The sequence below is a fragment of the Cnephaeus nilssonii genome (genome assembly GCF_951640355.1).
Source record: "Cnephaeus nilssonii genome assembly, chromosome: 15".
NCBI lineage: Eukaryota > Metazoa > Chordata > Mammalia > Chiroptera > Vespertilionidae > Cnephaeus > Cnephaeus nilssonii.
In genome coordinates, this window is record NC_137086.1 from 69,477,917 (window position 1) to 69,494,686 (window position 16,770).

At 46.7% G+C, this 16,770-nt stretch overlaps 1 protein-coding gene across 1 annotated transcript in view; it reads left to right on the forward strand.

Annotated features, from left to right (window-relative positions):
- Positions 1-505: 505 nt before the first annotated feature.
- IL1RL2 (interleukin 1 receptor like 2) overlaps positions 506-16,770 on the forward strand; it is a 52,273-nt gene continuing 36,008 nt past the window's right edge. Inside the window, exons 1-5 of the mRNA XM_079792898.1 lie at positions 506-609; positions 1,223-1,289; positions 1,995-2,226; positions 3,332-3,527; positions 13,336-13,495. Coding sequence (XP_079649024.1) covers positions 1,229-1,289; positions 1,995-2,226; positions 3,332-3,527; positions 13,336-13,495 — 649 coding nt within the window. The 5' untranslated portion in view covers positions 506-609; positions 1,223-1,228. The remainder of the gene's footprint in view (positions 610-1,222; positions 1,290-1,994; positions 2,227-3,331; positions 3,528-13,335; positions 13,496-16,770) is intronic.

Consider the following 16,770-nt stretch of genomic DNA (forward strand, 5'->3'; position numbering starts at 1 on the left):
TATTGATTTTTTCTTTTTTTACACAGAGAGAGAGAGGAAGAAACATGGATGTGAGAGAGCACCGTTGATCGGTCGCCTCCCGGACGTGCCCAAAGGGCGGGCGGGATAGAGCCACCACCTGGGTCTGTGCCCCGCTTGGGGTGGAACCGCATCCGCTGTGGCGCACGGACGGTGCTGCAGCCCCCGAGCCCGGCCCGCCCGGCAGGGATGTCCTGAATAAGGATTACATTTTACATTTCCTTCCGAGTCTCAGCGGCCGGCGGGAGAGCGCCGGGGTGCCCCGCGGCCAGGGCCACGGCCCCTGCGGCAGCCCTGCTCCACCTTTCGGACCGAGCCGTCTGTGCTCCAGGGCCGGGCTGCAGGGGACCGCGCAGCGCGCAGGACGGAGCGGAACCGCGGCGGCGGGGACTCCGGGCGGCCAGGCAGCCTCGGACCCGCCCCCGCGAGGCCGCGCCTCCCCGCGCGCTGAGGTGCCCGCCCCGCCCGCGGCGGTGGTGGCGGGGAGCAGCCGGCCTGGAGGTGCCCGCCGTCCCGACCGAGCCAGCTCCGCGCGCCCCAGCCCCAGCCCCAGGCTCCGGTCCGCCCCGTGACAGCCGCGGGGGCGCCCAGGTAGGTGTGCGGGGAACAAGGTGGCGAAACGTGTGCGACCTGAGGCCAAAGGTCGGACCCAAGCGGCTTCCCACCGGCTGGGAGACCGGCGTCTGCCTGCCCTCCCGCCGGCCCCTCCCAGGTGGTCCTCACTGGTCTCCCAGGTGGATCTCACCTGCTCCCAGGTGGTCCTCACTGGTCTCCCAGGTGGCCCTCACTGGCCCCACCCAGGTGGTCCTCACTGGCCCCTCACTGGTGGATCTCACCTGCTCCCAGGTGGGCCGGGCTGGGATATGGGTTCCTCAGGCGCAGGGGAGGCCACGCACCACGCACAGGGGACCCGGACCCTCAGGGCTGATGCCGGTCCCACCTCGCTGCTGCCAGGAGAAGGGGGTACCGCCTCCTCCCCAGGAAGCAATGGCGCTCCCTGGAGAGGGAGCCGCTCCTGCCCCCACCGCGCCGCTGACCCAAGGATCCTCCACCCCGATCTGAAGGTCGGCCCCAGGAGAGGAAAGGGCAGGGAGGGCACCCCAGGAGGAAGGGAAGGCCAGTGGCTGACATGGGATCATGGGATCTCCGAGGTTCAGAGGTCGCCGGAGCCGGCCGCTGCCACCCACCCCTCTCTTCCCCGCAGCCTGCTATGGGGGTGCCGTCCCTGCTGCTGTGCCTGGCCATGGCCCTCCCACTGCTTCTTGGCGCAGGTATGTTGGCTTTGCCTGGGCCTCCGGCCACCTCACCATATGTCCCTGCGGCTCCGCCCGCCTGGTGTGTGGACCTGGTGTGTGTGTGGGGGGGGGGGGGGGGGGGGGGGCTCTGAGCTGTGCAGCTCACCTTTCCAGGGGACCAGGCCGGGGTCTGCGGAGTGGGAGCTTCCCTTCCCCAGAGGTCCCCTGGAGCTTCGAGGTGACTTAGGAGAGGAGAGGGTTAGGCAAAGTTGCAAGTCCAGACTTGGGTTCAAAGGTGACATGGATGTAGTGCTGTCTATGTTATGTGACAGGGCCGTTCTACCACCCAAGGTAAACGCGAACTAAGCAATTTGGTGGAAAGGAACTTTAAAGTGAGCGGACTTTTAAACAAAATAGCTGGTGACAGAAAACAGGACAAGGAGGGCTGAGAGCAGGAAGGTTTCCTTTGAGGGGAGGGGAAGAATAGAAGGCCTTCCAAAGGAAGGGAAAGAGGGGTTCATTCCAGAGGCTGAAGAGCCCGGGGAGGAGGCTGGAATTCAGTCCTATGGACACACCCGGAGGACTTTCAATTCTGCTTTCACATCAACACACTATTTTGGGGAAACTCCCACACTGAGAAAGCTCTCAAATGAAATTGGCTAGGAATTGACACATTTGTTAAACTATTAATAAATGCCAGCAAGTTCTCCTTCATGATTACTTTTCCCTTCCTCTCCCTAGATGAATGCCAGAACATCCGTGTGCTAACCGAGGCACCTTCAGCAAATCAGCCTTTTGCCTTTAACTGCACATTCCCTCTGCTGACTTCCAAAGCACGTGTAACGTGGTACAGACACCCTAGCAAAGTCCCCGTCTCCGCCAACACTCAGGCTAGGATCCACCAGGAGCAGAGCTGGATCCTGTTCCTCCCCGTGGCCTGGGGGGACTCGGGGACCTACCAGTGTGTTATAAAGTAAGTCCCTCCCTTAATTAGCACTAGCACACTCTCTCTCTCACTTACATGTTATAATTACATGTCTATAATTCCCTTAGGGAAATTCTTAATAAATTCTTAAGAACTTAAAAACTCAATGAGAAGAATAAAATATAGTTTTATAGTTGTTGTAAAACAATTTCCAATGAAAACATTTTAAAGCAGAGAAGATTTGTAAATCAGTTGTTAGAACACGAAATACAGCTTTTCCCGTGGAAATGATGCCACAGCCAGACCAACTTCCAAAGCTGGTGTCCTCCAGTGTTATTGTCGCTGCCCTCTTTCTCCGCCTGCCCGGCGTGCTTGTGATAGACAACCGTCCAGAGGGGACCCAGCCTCCTTTAGCCCCGTTTTGTAAGGCATCTGCTATGGAAATGGAACAGCGACAAGCACCGAGCCTGTCCCAGGCCCAGTGTGCCCCGTGCTGGAAGCCGCACTGAGTGAATGAATGACAGCTCGGGTGGGAGACAGCTGAGCGGTGGGGCCTGCGGTGAGCTGGAAGCATGCCTCACTGAAGGCGGCAGTCTATTTTCCAGTTTTCCAAGGAAACGTGAAAATCAGTGCGTGTGTAACTTTTCAATAGCTTTGTGTTCGTGGCCTAAATAAAACACACCTTTGGACCCAATTTTGCCCAAGGGCCCCATTTTGTGACCTTCCTTTACTGACATGCATGTACATGAGCTGAACGAATGCATTGACCTCCCTGAGGCTTGGTTCTCTTATCTGCAGAATGGGACGCATGGCAGCCTGGTAGGACTGAAGTGAAGTGAGCTGAGGTCATGGGAAGTAGGCACCTCCGAAAGGAAGCTGCATTCCCTCTCATTCTGTTTCTGTGGTATCTGCTGGTCCCTTTCTGTGCCTGGCTCTGATTCATGCCGATTCCTCATTTTCATACGTCAGACCGACCTACGGGACAAAATCAGCACTTCCCCGGGGGTTCAGTGGCCCGTGCGCTGCGCTTGTCCTGCTGGAGGCGGCGCGTTTGCACTGTGCCCCGAGGAGGATTTGCATGTATGTGAAGATGGCCAGCATCGTTTGGCTCTGTGATTGTTTCATGAGGGTCCACTCTGTTATTTTCCTACAGTGATACAGACATGTGTCTCCAAGTACATGTAAACCTAACTGTGTTTGAAAAACATGGGTGTCGCATTTCCAGAAACCGTCAAATGAATTTACCAGGCGGGCACGAACAGATACTGCATGTTGGGAAATATGACAGCCTGACGTGTCATCTGAATTTCCCGAAGAGTTGTGTCTTGGACTCAGTAAAGTGGTATAAGGTAAAAAAAATAAAAGGATTTTCCTATTGATACTTTCTCTTCTTTTCTTTAAAACCCACTTGTTTTTTCAATTTAAGTTGTATTTTTAAGGCAAAATTAGTAAAGAGATTGTGTATCTCAGACAGATTTGTTAGCTAATTGCCATTGCCAATCTTATCTGCTAATTATTTATGTTTAAATTTATAGTTATTATAGCTTTGTAATATTTTATTATTTGTATCTTCCACCTCCCCCCTACCATCCTTCCTTTTCAGACCATCCTTGGCTAGTTCTCTTTTCTAACAGATTAATTAATTGATTTGTTTGAATGGGCCCTCACATGCAGAAGAGGCAATAATCACAGCACAACCCCCTGAAGTCTCCTTCCCACTCCTGATCCATGTGTGCCCTGGGCCCATGACCTCTCCCCCAGTTTTTTCATCTAAATCATAAAGCGGTTGATTTATAATTTTTGTTGCCTCTTTGTCCTTGTCAAATTTTGGTATAAAGGATATGCTGACCTTGGAAAATAACTTGGGAAGTAATCTTTACTTTCTTCTGGAATGTTTAAGATTGATTTTATTTCTTCTGCTACATGCTTTTAGTGATTCGGCATGAATCAGAGCCGGGCTATTCTTATTAGTCCCATTAAGTGTGATGTTTATTTTGGAGTTAAATGCCCTTTACCAGATTAAGGAAGTTCTAGTTTGCTTGAAATCATATTATGAATGGACTAGAGGCCCATTGCACGATATTCGTGCAAGAATGGGCCTTTCTTCCCCTGGCTTCGCTCATGGCTGCCCAGGAGCTGGCAAGTCCTCACTCCCAGCCAGAGCACCACTCCTGTAGCTCCCTCCCCCGCTTCTCCCTCATGGCAGGTGTCCCGCCCCGCTCGACCACTCTGCGCTTGCATATGCAAATTAACCCACCATCTTTGTCAGGTTAATTTGCATACTCACTCCTGATTGGCCATGGGCATAGCAGAGGTATGGTCAGTTTACATGTTTGTCTATTATTATGTAAGATTAGAGGCTCTGTGCATGAATTTGTGCATGGGTGGGGTCCGGCCAGCCTGGCCAGGGGGAGGGGACATGGGTGGTTGGCCAGCCTGCCTGCTGGTTGAACTCCTAGTCAAGGGGACAATTTGCATATTAGCCTTTTATTATATAGGATGTTAAATTTTATATGCCTTTCCTAATTATTAGATACTAGAGGCCCGGTGCATGAAAATGCATGCACTGGAGAGGCGGGTCCCTCAACCTGGCCTGCCCCCTCTCACAGTCCGGGAGCCCTCAGGGGCAGGAGGCGACCCGGAGATCAGGGCAAGGCGATGCCCCATCACACCACTGCTGCTGCTACTGCTGGCAGCACAAGCCTTGGCCAGCCCTGGTTACCTGAGCCTTGGGCGGCCCTGGGCGGCTGGGGGTCTGAGGGGACTGGGGTACTCCGGAGGCAGGTGCACAGCATGGCCAGGCCCACCCCCTTGCCGCATGCCTGCTACCCCGGCAGGGCTGAGGGGACTGGGCGCCACCATTTTGTGGCTGTGGGCACTGCCATATTTTAGGGCGGGGCAGTCAGTTAGCATATTCCCTCCTTATTGGCTGTGGGTGCCGCCATCTTTGAGGGCAGGACAGTCAATTAGCATACTCCCTCCTTATTGGCTGTGGGCACCGCCATCTTTGTGACAGTGTGAGGGTCAATTAGCATATTCCCTCTTTATTAGACAGGATTTTTTTCTTTTTACTCTGTTACTGTACTGGATAACAGGAACTGATTTATGAATGTTATAACAATGTTGCATTACTGGATTAATCTAAATTGGTGTGTAACCCTTTTTATATGTTGCCTTATTTGGCTTGCCTGATTAGTTAAAAATTTTTTCATCTAAATCATAAAGCGGTTGATTTGTAATTTTTGTTGCCTCTTTGTCCTTGTCAAATTTTGGTATAAAGGATATGCTGACCTTGGAAAATAACTTGGGAAGTAATCTTTACTTTCTTCTGGAATGTTTAAGATTGATTTTATTTCTTCTGCTACATGCTTTTAGTGTTTACAGTGAAGTTATGTAAGACTGGGACTTCCTTTGAGGGAAGGTTTTCAATTATAGAATTCAGTGTCCTTAATTATAGAACCACTCAGATGCCTTACCTCTTCTTACAGCAAACTAGCACATTGTGCTTGCTTAGGAATTTTCATTTTATCTTTATAATTTTTAAATTATTGAGCTAAAATTGTTCAAAATATACTCTTATTACCTTTTTAATGTTTGAAGGATTTGAGGTGATGTCTCTTTTTTCATATCTGTTGTCATATTCCTCTCTCTCTCTCTCTCTCTCTCTCTCTCTCTCTCTCTCGTCTCTCTCTATGTCTGTCTCTGTTGTTTTGTTTTGTTGATGACTCCTGCCAGGGGTTTATCAACTTGAAGAGTTTTTTCAAAGCGCTGACTTTGTTAACTCTGTTTCATTAATTTCTGCTGTCATTTAGGCTCCCCCCCCCCCCCCCCCCCGTTTTCTAGGGTTTTAATTTGCTGTTATTTTAATAACTTTATGAGGTGGAATTTTGGATCATCCTATATAATAAAGAGCTAATATGCTAATTAGACTGAACAGCAGAATGACCATCCAGACGAAGCCAGAGCTGCGAGGGCCACCTGAGGCAGCCGGGGCTGTGAGGGCTGAGCCTCTTGCACGGATTTCATGCATTGGGCCTCTAGTTAATTATAAGCCTTTCTTCTTTTATACTATATGCAATTAAAGTCATTTTTCTTTAAATTCATTTTTAGCTGCTTTCTACACTTTTGATATATAGTATATTCTTATCATTCAGTTAAAAGTATTTTCTAATTTCTAATGTTATTTCTTCTTTGAACTCTGTATTATTTTTAAGAATTGCCTAATTTGCAAATATAGTGGATTTTAGTTGTTGTTAATCCTCACCTAAGGATATGTTTTTCCATTGCTTTTTCAGAGAGTGAAAGGAAGGGAGGGAGGGGGAGATAGAGAGAAACATCGGTGTGAGAGAGCCACATTGACTGGTTGCCTCTCACATGCCCCAACTAGGGGAAGGGTGTGAACCTACAACCCAGGTTTGTGCCCTTGACTGGGAGTCGAACCCATGACCCTTTGTTGTGTGGGCCGACGCTCTAACCACTTAGAACACCAAGCCAGGGCAATATAGTGGATTTTTAAAAAGTTACTTTTCTGTTTGGTAGTAAGCTTAATTGCACTGTGGCAGAGAATCTACTCTGTATGTTGTAAATAGTTTGAAATTTGGTGAGACTGCCTTCAAGTTCCATGTTTGTAAATGCCTCAGGCTTATTCAAAAGAATGAGAGCGCTGCATTTTGGGTTTGTTAATTCTGTTATTCAAGTCTACAATGCACTTCCCGCCTTGCCTTCTTTTAGTTCCTTAGAAAGAGATGCAGAAGTAACCTCGGTGGCTGTAGGTTTTGGAGTGTGGCTCACCCACTTCTGAAGCCCAGCCAGACTTCTCGGAAACCTATGTCCACTTCCCTCTTGTGGCTCCTAGACTCTGCTCCTCAGGCCTCTGGCCTCCGCCGCTGCCTCGCAGCCCCTCCTGGCACCAGTGTGACCGGGTAGGGGCCTCACAGAGGACTCCGGCTTGACCTGCACCTGCTGAGATCACAGACGTGAAAGCAGTGACATTTGAGAGGCAGATTTTTAGCATCAATTCTGCCGATACCCCAGTGTCAAGATGCAGATGCATTGCACCTGAATTTCTCACTTAGAAAATAAATGAGAGTTTGGACCACATGATTTCAGAAGGCTTTCCAAACCCCATGGCCACTAGCCTGAGGGAAAACCTATTCCCTCCCACTCCCATGTGATCAGACTTAGAGGAGCTGGGCGATGGTTAGCAGTTTAGCAGTGTTATAACCCTTACCACTACTTAAAAATGAATGTCAATTTCTGTAAGACACGGAGATGAACGCAGAGCTCGATGATTGGCCTACGTGGGCATCACCTTTAACCTACGGGTCTTTTTAAAATCAGGTGCTTGGCCTCTTCTCTGCTGCCGAACCAGGTTATGCACGAGGGAGACTCAGACATATTTCATTCTGAAATAACCACTCAGCCTGAGAAGACAGGAGGAAGCTAGGAGGCAGGGAATATAAGAAGGAGGGACCATTCTCCAGTGTCAACCTGTGCAGACCCAGCGACCTCAGTTATGGCTCTGTTTTTGCCACTAACTAGTTACTGTGGGTCACCCTTGGGCCGCAGTGTTTTCATCTGTAAAATGAGAGGGTTGGAATAAATTGTGAAAATATTTAGAGCTTATTATCTGCCTGGTGTCGTGCCAGGCTCTGGGGATGTAATGATGAGAGAGAGCCCTCGCCTTCCAATAGTTATAGTTTACCAGAAGGGCAGACAAGCAAATGGAACAGTTTCATTATAGCACGAGGTGAGCACAGAGGAGGCAACATAAGATCAGTCACAGGACTTTCTGAGGAAATGCTTCTGGGGGAGGTGGCTGCTGAGTGTTTACAGAATGATTGACAGCTAACCTGGGGGGAAAGGAAGGGAGGATGGGAATTGAAGGGAACAGTATGTGAAAAGGTATCAGTGAGAAAGGGAATGGTTTGGGCATTGATTAGAGTTTTGGGTACATGGAAGCGTGGGTTGAGGTGGTATTAGGAGTAGGAGACCTTGCATGCTAATTTGCACACTGCCTTTCCCACTCACAGTATTTTTTAAAAATATATTTTATTGATTTTTTACAGAGAGGAATTGAGAGGGATAGAGAGTTAGAAACATCGATGAGAGAGAAACATCGATCAGCTGCCTTCTGCATACCTCCCACTGGGGATGTGCCCGCAACCAAGGTATGTGCCCTTGACCGGAATCGAACCTGGGACCTTTCAGTCCACAGGCCGATGCTCTATCCACTGAGCCAAATCAGTTTCGGCCCTCCCACGGGGATGCCCTCCCTCAGGGATGCTCTCCCACAGTGCTCAGCTGGCTGCGGGCAGGGACTGCGGGTTTGCAGGGTGGATACGCTGGCAGGCAAAGGGCTACAGAGTTCAGTGACTGAAAGGGCAGTGATTAAAATCGTAGCTACCAGGAGTCTAGGTTGGTTTAGAAAGGAAACAATGCCAGAAGGAAACTAGAAATTAGGAGAAAATAAAGGGTTAAGGGGACTGATTCAAATTAAGATAAAAAATTGGATTAGATGCGTAGAAAATTCAGGTCGGAAATATGGCAGATATGGTGGCAAACACTCTCCATCCATGGTGAGCCTCCTTCCCCCACAGAGACCAGAGAGCTGGAAGTAAGACAGAGCAGCCAACACCCCCACGCCTCCCAGGCTGCCTGCAGCTGTGGTCCTGGATGTGACTCCTGTGTCCCTGGCTTCCCCGGAGGCTGGCGTGAGGTGGCGAGCTTCCTGCGGCCGCCCGGGCTGCGCAGCAGTGGGGCAGAGGCTGTGCATGTGCCTCCGGAGTTATTTGTTGGGCTGGCTCCACCAGATGTGACATGATTTCACACAGGACAGCGGCAGAGTAGCCGCTCCTGGTCTCTGGCTTACAGCTGGTGTATTTCCAATCTGGGTCCCACCGTCATGATTGTGGTAGAGGTGGCAGCTATTGTATGAGCTGGTTCTACAGTGTGGTGCTGGAGCAAACCTCACTCCCTGAGTACTTCTTAATATTTTGTAATCGCCTAATATCCTGTATTGAATCCTTTTCTGCCTAAAATAGCCAGAATGCTTTTTGTTTCTTGCAACTAAATCCAGTCTGAGAGCTAGGACCTCATCGAGTTTTAAAGATTAAATGAAATAATCTATCCACTAAGCATTTAGTTCACTGTGGGCACATAGTAATTACTTTAAGAAACATTATTAGATATTATTATTTAGTAAAAATGAAGGGATGAAGAGGTGGCATAGTAAAAATTATAATCAGAATGGTATATTTGTTTTTAAGAATTTAGAGACATAGTAGTTATAGACAAAGACAAAGTTCAAGTTGTGGCTGGGAGAATTGAGGACTGGGAGGGATAAAGGTTATCCTTGAAATTGAAGGGGTTATGGGGAGAAGGTTTGGACATTAAAACATCCATTTTTATAAATAGATAAAGAAGGGCTTACACTTGGAAAAGCAGTATGTCTCCATTTTTTTTCGGTTCCAAATTACTCCTCAATGCAACAATGTCCTCTTCACTATTGTGTGGAATCTGTACTGTGAGGTTACCACTGGCTTTCCTGCTGCCAAATCTAACATTTATTTTCAATCCTAAGCTTGATATCCTAGTAGCATTCATCACGGCTGAACATTCTTGCCAGCTAAGAACTCTCTCTTGTATTCTACCTGAGACTCATTGTTTTTTAAAAATCTCTGATCCCCCAAATCCCCCATTCTTTCCTTAGCAACCATCACTGGATTCTCATCCTCTAAGGCCATGATTTTGAGGTTTCAATTTCAGCCATGGTCATCTTCTATTCTTGCCTTGATTACATTCAAATGGGAATGGCTCATGGAACCATTCATACACAGAGGGCTCCCAACCCTTTCTCCCACTTTGATCTTTCTCTCAACCTCCAGATACTTTGTCCAATGGCCTAACATGTATTCCTCTCAGACATTTCCATCCATAACTCAACCATTGCCACCATATGTAGAGCCACTTTTGTCTCACTCCCAAATCTGGTCCTTCTTTTGTATTTTCTTTACATTCTTTCTCCTATCTAATAACACCTTTGCATAACCAAAATGGGGTCATGAAAATCCTGTTCTCTCTCCATATTCCAAATTTGTCACTGAATTCTGTGGATCAGAATTGCTTAAAATCATTGTTTTTGTGCTCTCTTCTTGCTGTCGTTACCGTACTGCCTTAGTTCATGCTCTGTTTAGCCTTAGTTTATGGAACTAACATTCTAAATTTTTTCTAGTTTTTTTGATCATCCATCTTTAATCCTTTCCCACACAACCAGATAGATTACTCTCAAATACAAATTTAATAATCTTATTCCCTTGCTTAGAAGGCTTCCAAAGAGAATCCCTTTCCATGGTTTCTGATGACAGCCCCTGCCTGTCCCACCGGTTTCATCTTCACACTCTCCCACAACCACTGTTGTATTGTCAATCAGTGAGCTAGACACGACGCCTTAATGAGCCAGTTAGGTAGGAATCATCTTTATTGCGCACAGGTTCAGAGCAGAATACGTCTGTCAAATTCTGAACAAACACAGGAAGGAGTATTCCCTTTTTATATCCTTCAAGGTCTTTGTGTAAGTTATTTTTGCAGACAGCTTGTAACCTTGAATACATATCAAATCTATACAGAGACCAGTAACCTTGAATACATATCATATCTATACAGACACCTGGCATCAGTATCATCGTATCAGCCCCTTATGTTAGATGGCTAGCTTGCAAGGTCAGACATATCTTTTCTATTATTCAAGCTAAAAAACAAAGTTATATTTTATAGAATAAGAGACTTTCTAAAAATAATATAGTTGACTTAAAGAGCAAAGGGACTATCTAAAAATAGCATAGAATTTCAAACAGCAGTTTTTCCAAAGGAGGGATTATTATGCTTCACCACATCTCAGTCGGAGCTCTGGGCTATTTTATGCCTCAGAACCATTGTACACGCTGGGCCAGAAGTGTTCTTTTTAGTGCTCGAAATATGAAACACATTCAAATGTTGGCCATTATTATGAATTTTTAAATTTTAAATCTTATTAATGAGCTATCACCCAAGAATTGTTAAATAAAAATCAAAGCCTTATGATAATTTAGACTCTAAAATAATGCTTTATATTAGAGGCCATCCTAGTTACCGTAAAAGGATAGAATGGCTCTTAAGCTAGCAAGGCTAAACTTAAATATGGTTAAATACTTGTGCATCCTGAAAGAAAGAACGAGCCCATTGCAAAGGGGGTGGCTCAGGCATGGAAACATAGAAAGCGAGGCCAGGCACTGTGCCTCTCTAAGCCCACGTAGGGGAGAGGTTTCCTGTTATAATAATGTAATTTTTTAAATGTATGAAATGATTATGGTGTGAATGTTTGTTGTATGGAAATTTTTTAATATTTTGTAACTTCCAAAATTAATGACTATTTCATTATTTTGATGTAAAAGTTCTGAGCCTTTAAAGTGTAAATGTCTTGCTCTCAGCATAAGGCACATCATCTGGCTTACACTGATAAGGACACAAGTTGTTTATCATGGTCTATATAATCTTGAGATCGTTTTTAGTTGAGGTTTCTTGCCCGATAAGAGGAGAACTCCATGTCACTTTGAGAGACAAGTCCTTGATTGTTTTGTTGTGTGAGTCTGAATCCATTGTGGTCGCTTGTCTGTTTTGTTTTGTTGTTTGCCTTTTAGTGTGAATTGCTGGGTGGCTTTGCTGGAGGTTGGGACCTATTAGAAATAGGTAAATACACCCTGTGTGATTGTGTGCTAATTCTGTCTGTGTGTCCTGTGTTCTGGTTCAGCTCAGCTGTCTAGACATTGAAGTACCAGGAGATAAGCCATTATTGCTGACTCCTGGTCACCTGCATTTGTCCCACTAAGTCTAGACAGATAATCAATTGAGGCCTAATTGGGACATTTCCACAGACCAGAGATTCCAGCTTTTTCTGCTTCTTCTCGAAGAAGGTGACATCACACTATCAGAGTCTGATGCTTTCCCCTCTCTGACTCTCATCCACTCCCGTCCCATGGGTAAGCCATTGTCCAGTTACAGCTTAGTTTCCCATGAAGATGTTTATAGAGCAATAATGGAAGACTTCTAGGAAGTTGTAGTTTACATGGTAAGTAAGCGAATGCTTGTCCTGGCATTATTGCATTTCACTTTCTGAGATAGATTTGTTAACGCTGCTCCGAAGGCAGAGAATGAGGTCTAAAACTTGGGCAATGAAATCTTTATCTGTAAGTTAAGGGTTTGAATGTCTGTCTTCTCTGTCATCAGGAGTGTGTGCTCTCTGCAGCAGGGCTGCGACTTCCCCCTGCCTCTCACAGTGCTAGCCAAGAGCAGGAACTTAAATGCTGAATGACTAAAACGGGCTCCCTTGTCCAAGAAGTCACTTTGGGGAGTGGAGCTTCCTGAAGATGGGGAATATCTGAAGGTTCAGAAGTGGGTCTGAGAGATGGAGAAGTAGTAATTAGCGTAGAATGTGAGCTTCTGAGAGGACAGATGGGTGCGAGACTTGCCCTCTGGGTAGCTGCTGAGGATGACAGGTGAGAAAGGCGTCCTGAGACTAACCAGCCTTCAGTGGGTTTGGGGTGGGTGAGGGTGTTTTTGTGGATGCAGTGGGAGCAGGGGGTGTGAGAAGTGGCATGGCGTCTGCTGTTCATAAACCTTGTCAGCATACATTGACTATGGTTCAGGCTTCCAAATAGAATGTTGGTAATGAGTTATTTTTGACCTCTGTAAAGGCCAACCCTTGATAAGTGCAGGTACAATAGGGCCTGTAACACAGTGAAGCAGTCCTTGGCCAAGGGGCATGGTGCCATCAGATGGTGGCCCATTGGGAGAGAAGGCCCTGAGGGTGGAGGACTCTGCCTGTCCACATCCTCCCACTGAATGCATTTATGGCCCAGCCTGTCTTCTTCCATGGAGTCTTCCTCCAGCCTGCATAGGCCTCTGTCCATCGACTCTCATTAGACTGAATGTTGTAACACTCATTTCAGCCTGTTGAACGTTCTCTGTCAACTCTTCCTGGGGAGGGTTATACAGTCTTCAGTATGTTGTAAACTACCTAACGTCTAGGGGCCACACAGTTTCTTGTATCTCCCCACAGTTTATAGAATGCTGCCAACTGGGAATGTTCTTTGAGTTGAATTTTCTTTTTTTTATATTTAGGACTGTAAAGAGATTAAAGGAGAGCGGTTTACTTATTGGGGAATAAAGCTGTCAGTGAACAATGTCTCGGCAGAAGACAGGGGGAGCTATGCCTGCGAAGCCAGCCTGACACACGCAGGGAGGCAGTTCACCGTGTCCCGGAGAATTGCTGTGAATGTCAGTAAGTATGCTCATGGCCGCTGCCTGAGCCCGCAGCTCTGTGGGAGATGGTGCTCTGCCTTTGAGACGCGTGATTGATTCTCCTGAAGGTTAGCAGGCTCTCACATGTCACTATTAGAATCAGAGGGTAGAAAGAATGAGGCATGAGCAGTTTAATTTCCTCATCTGAGAAAACAGCATACTCAAAACCCCCGGTCCACCGTAATTGAAACACACACACATCCTGTATGTAGAGTGGCTACTGGGATGCCTGGCCAAGAATAGGGATGTAGTGAGTGGTGGATATTGTGAAAAGTACTCTCTTTCCCTGAGCTCTCGCTGGTGTGACTCTTTCGGTGGCCATGCCAGCCGTGGTCTCTGGAATTGGTTCCAGATGCCTCATGCCCATGAGGTCTTAGTTCCCAGCCCAGAGTACTGGATTTCTTAAACACATGCCTGGAAAATTTTAAAGCTGAATCTTTGGGGTAGAAGAAACCCAAACTAACAATGTCGCTCGAGCCATTAAGTTTGCAGAGGTCCGGGAGGAGAATGGCCTCCCGCCCTTACAAAGCAGTTAGTGGTGGCCCAGGCCCGAATCCAGGCCACGGGGCCGGGCAGCGGGTCCCTCTAACACTCAGCAGGGGCTTCTGCTCGCTGCCTTGGTTTTTTCCCAGGAGAAAGTTGTTTTCTATATTTACTCCGCTAAATGGGAAGAACTGAAGGCTAATCCATCTTTATTTTAACACTAAATTTATTGGGTAACATTGGTTAATAACATTATGTAAACTGCAGGCAAACAATTCCATGTAGCACATGTCTGTATGTTTGTCTTTGCCTTGCCTCTTCATGTTTGTCCCTGATTTCTGTCAGCCTTCATGTCCTGGGGATGCTTAGAGATTTCTTGATGGTGTGGCTGTCTGCGGAGGTGTGTCCAGCCTGAGTGGCTTCCTGCTTCCCACCTGGAGCCCCTTAATTATGAAAATTAATTGCATTCGTTGTTATGATTGTTATGCTTTGGGTTTTATGCTAAGTGATACAACTCTGAAAGGAGGCACTTTGTGTTGGTCACAGTTGAAGCCCTAACACTGAACCCAGTGCCTGGCCCACGTCAGACGCAGACCTATGTCCGAACTGAATGATTGACTGCTCCTATACTTTAGTTTTATCTGTAGCAGAGGAAACTCTTTGAAAGGCAAAATTTCAAAGGCATCTGAAGAATAAGTCAGAGGTCACTGAGTCCAAGAGTCTAATTTTATGTAATTGAAGTAAACATTTATTTTTGATCTATTGTATACCCCAAATTGTTAAAATTTGATAAACAAAAAATTTTAAAAACTACACTTTGTTTTTTCTGTTGAGAAGCTCTCAGCCGAGTGGTAGCAGAGCTAGAGAGCATTTCTCATTCTGTAGTGAGGACAGAGTTATAGACAGTGTCTGAGGGAGCAGGGAAAGACTCAGAGGTTGCCCCATGGGGGCTAGTAAATGGCCGGGAAGGCTTCAGAAAGGAAACATCATCTGAGCTGAACTGTGAAGGATGAGTAGGGTTTGTGGAAATAAAGAAGAGTGAGGAGGGGCAGAGAGAGTATAAGACAAAGCATACAGTGCCTGCCATTGTAGATTATGTTGGATGTAAAACTAATCTTGTTAGAGCAAATGTAAGTACAGGTGAGGAGGCCATAGAGTCAAATGGGCAAGGTCAAGGGGACCGGTTACATGCAGGATATATCATGTTGCTTCTGAAGAGCCCTGGGTTGGGTGCAAGTACAGAGCGACAAGGCTGTGTTTGTGATGGTGAACGTTTTGAGATGGTTTGGGCAGGAGTTGAAGAGGGTCTGGAGGCCTGGACCATTTAGAATGCTTCTTCGATGTCCAGAAGAGTGTTGATCATCTAGACTTGGATGGAAGTGGTAGTGCTTCTTCTCAGGCAGTCATTCAGCGACTCTTCGCTCAGTTCCTAACAAGGCCAGGTCCTGTGCTAAGCAGCGAGAACATGATGGTGAGGGAAACAGCCAGGACCACTGTTCTGATAGGGCTTTGAAGCCTGAGCAGGGCGGGAGGGAGACATTTATCAGATAGTGTACTAATGATGATAACCAAGGCGATGAATGCAATGAAGGAAAGGAAGATAGATCAAACAGACAAGGACCTGTTGAAAAGTCAAGGAAAGCTTCCTGATAGTAGTGATGCGATGGTCAGGAGCACTCACTGAGTGATGGAATGGGCGAGCTTTTTTGAGACTGAGGGTGCAGCCAAGTGAAGGCCCTATAACAAGACAGACAGTGGCATGTCTGAAGTGTGGAAAGCAGACAGGTTGGCTGGAGGTATGGCGAGTGAGGGAAATCATGGTGGGTTATAAAGTTGGAGAAATAGTCAGGAGCCAAGATTCGGTGGGAATAGGCACTCTAAAGCGGGGAGCATGGATTTATCCTAAGAGCAATGGCAGAGAGGTTGAGAGCAGGCTAGCTGATGGGACTCACATTGCTGAAAGCTCACTGTGGCTGCTGTGCACAGGGTGATCCCTACAGAAACAGGAGTGGCGGTTAGTAGGCAGGTGAAGAAATGCAAGTGAGAGGTCAAGTAGGTACAGGCAGCATGATGGCCCTGAAGATGGAGGGATGTGATGAGATGGGTTAGAGGCATGTTAGGAGGTAAAATCCACAGGTCTTAGTGTTGGATTGAATGTGAAGTGAGGGATGTGGCATGACCAAGAAAGCTAGGCTTTTGGGCATACATAAGTGATTGGATGATGGTATTATTCAATGAAATAAGGTAACTTTAGAGGAAAACTGGGGTGAGGAATGTGATCATGAGTTTGGTCATGGATAAAGTGAGTACATGGGTAAAGTGAGTACATGGATGAAGTGAATACACGGATAACATGAGTACACAGATAAAGTGAGTACATGGATAAAGTGAGTGCACAGATAAAGTAAGTACATGGATAAAGTAAGTACATGGATAAAGTGAGTACATGGGTAAAGTGAATACACAGATAACATGAGTACATGGATAAAGTGAGTACATGGATAATGTGAGTACATGGATAATGTGAGTACAAGAATAAAGTGAGTACCTGGATAACATGAGTACACAGATAAAGTGAGTTCATGGATAACATGTGGATAACGTGAGTACATGAATAAAGTGAGTACATGGATAACGTGAGTGCATGGGTAACGTGAGTACATGGATAAAGTGAGTACATGGATAATGTGAGTACACAGATAAAGTGAGTACTTCGTGCTTCTGAGATGCTCAAGTGGAGACATTGAGTAGGCTGTGGCCTATGTAGGTCTG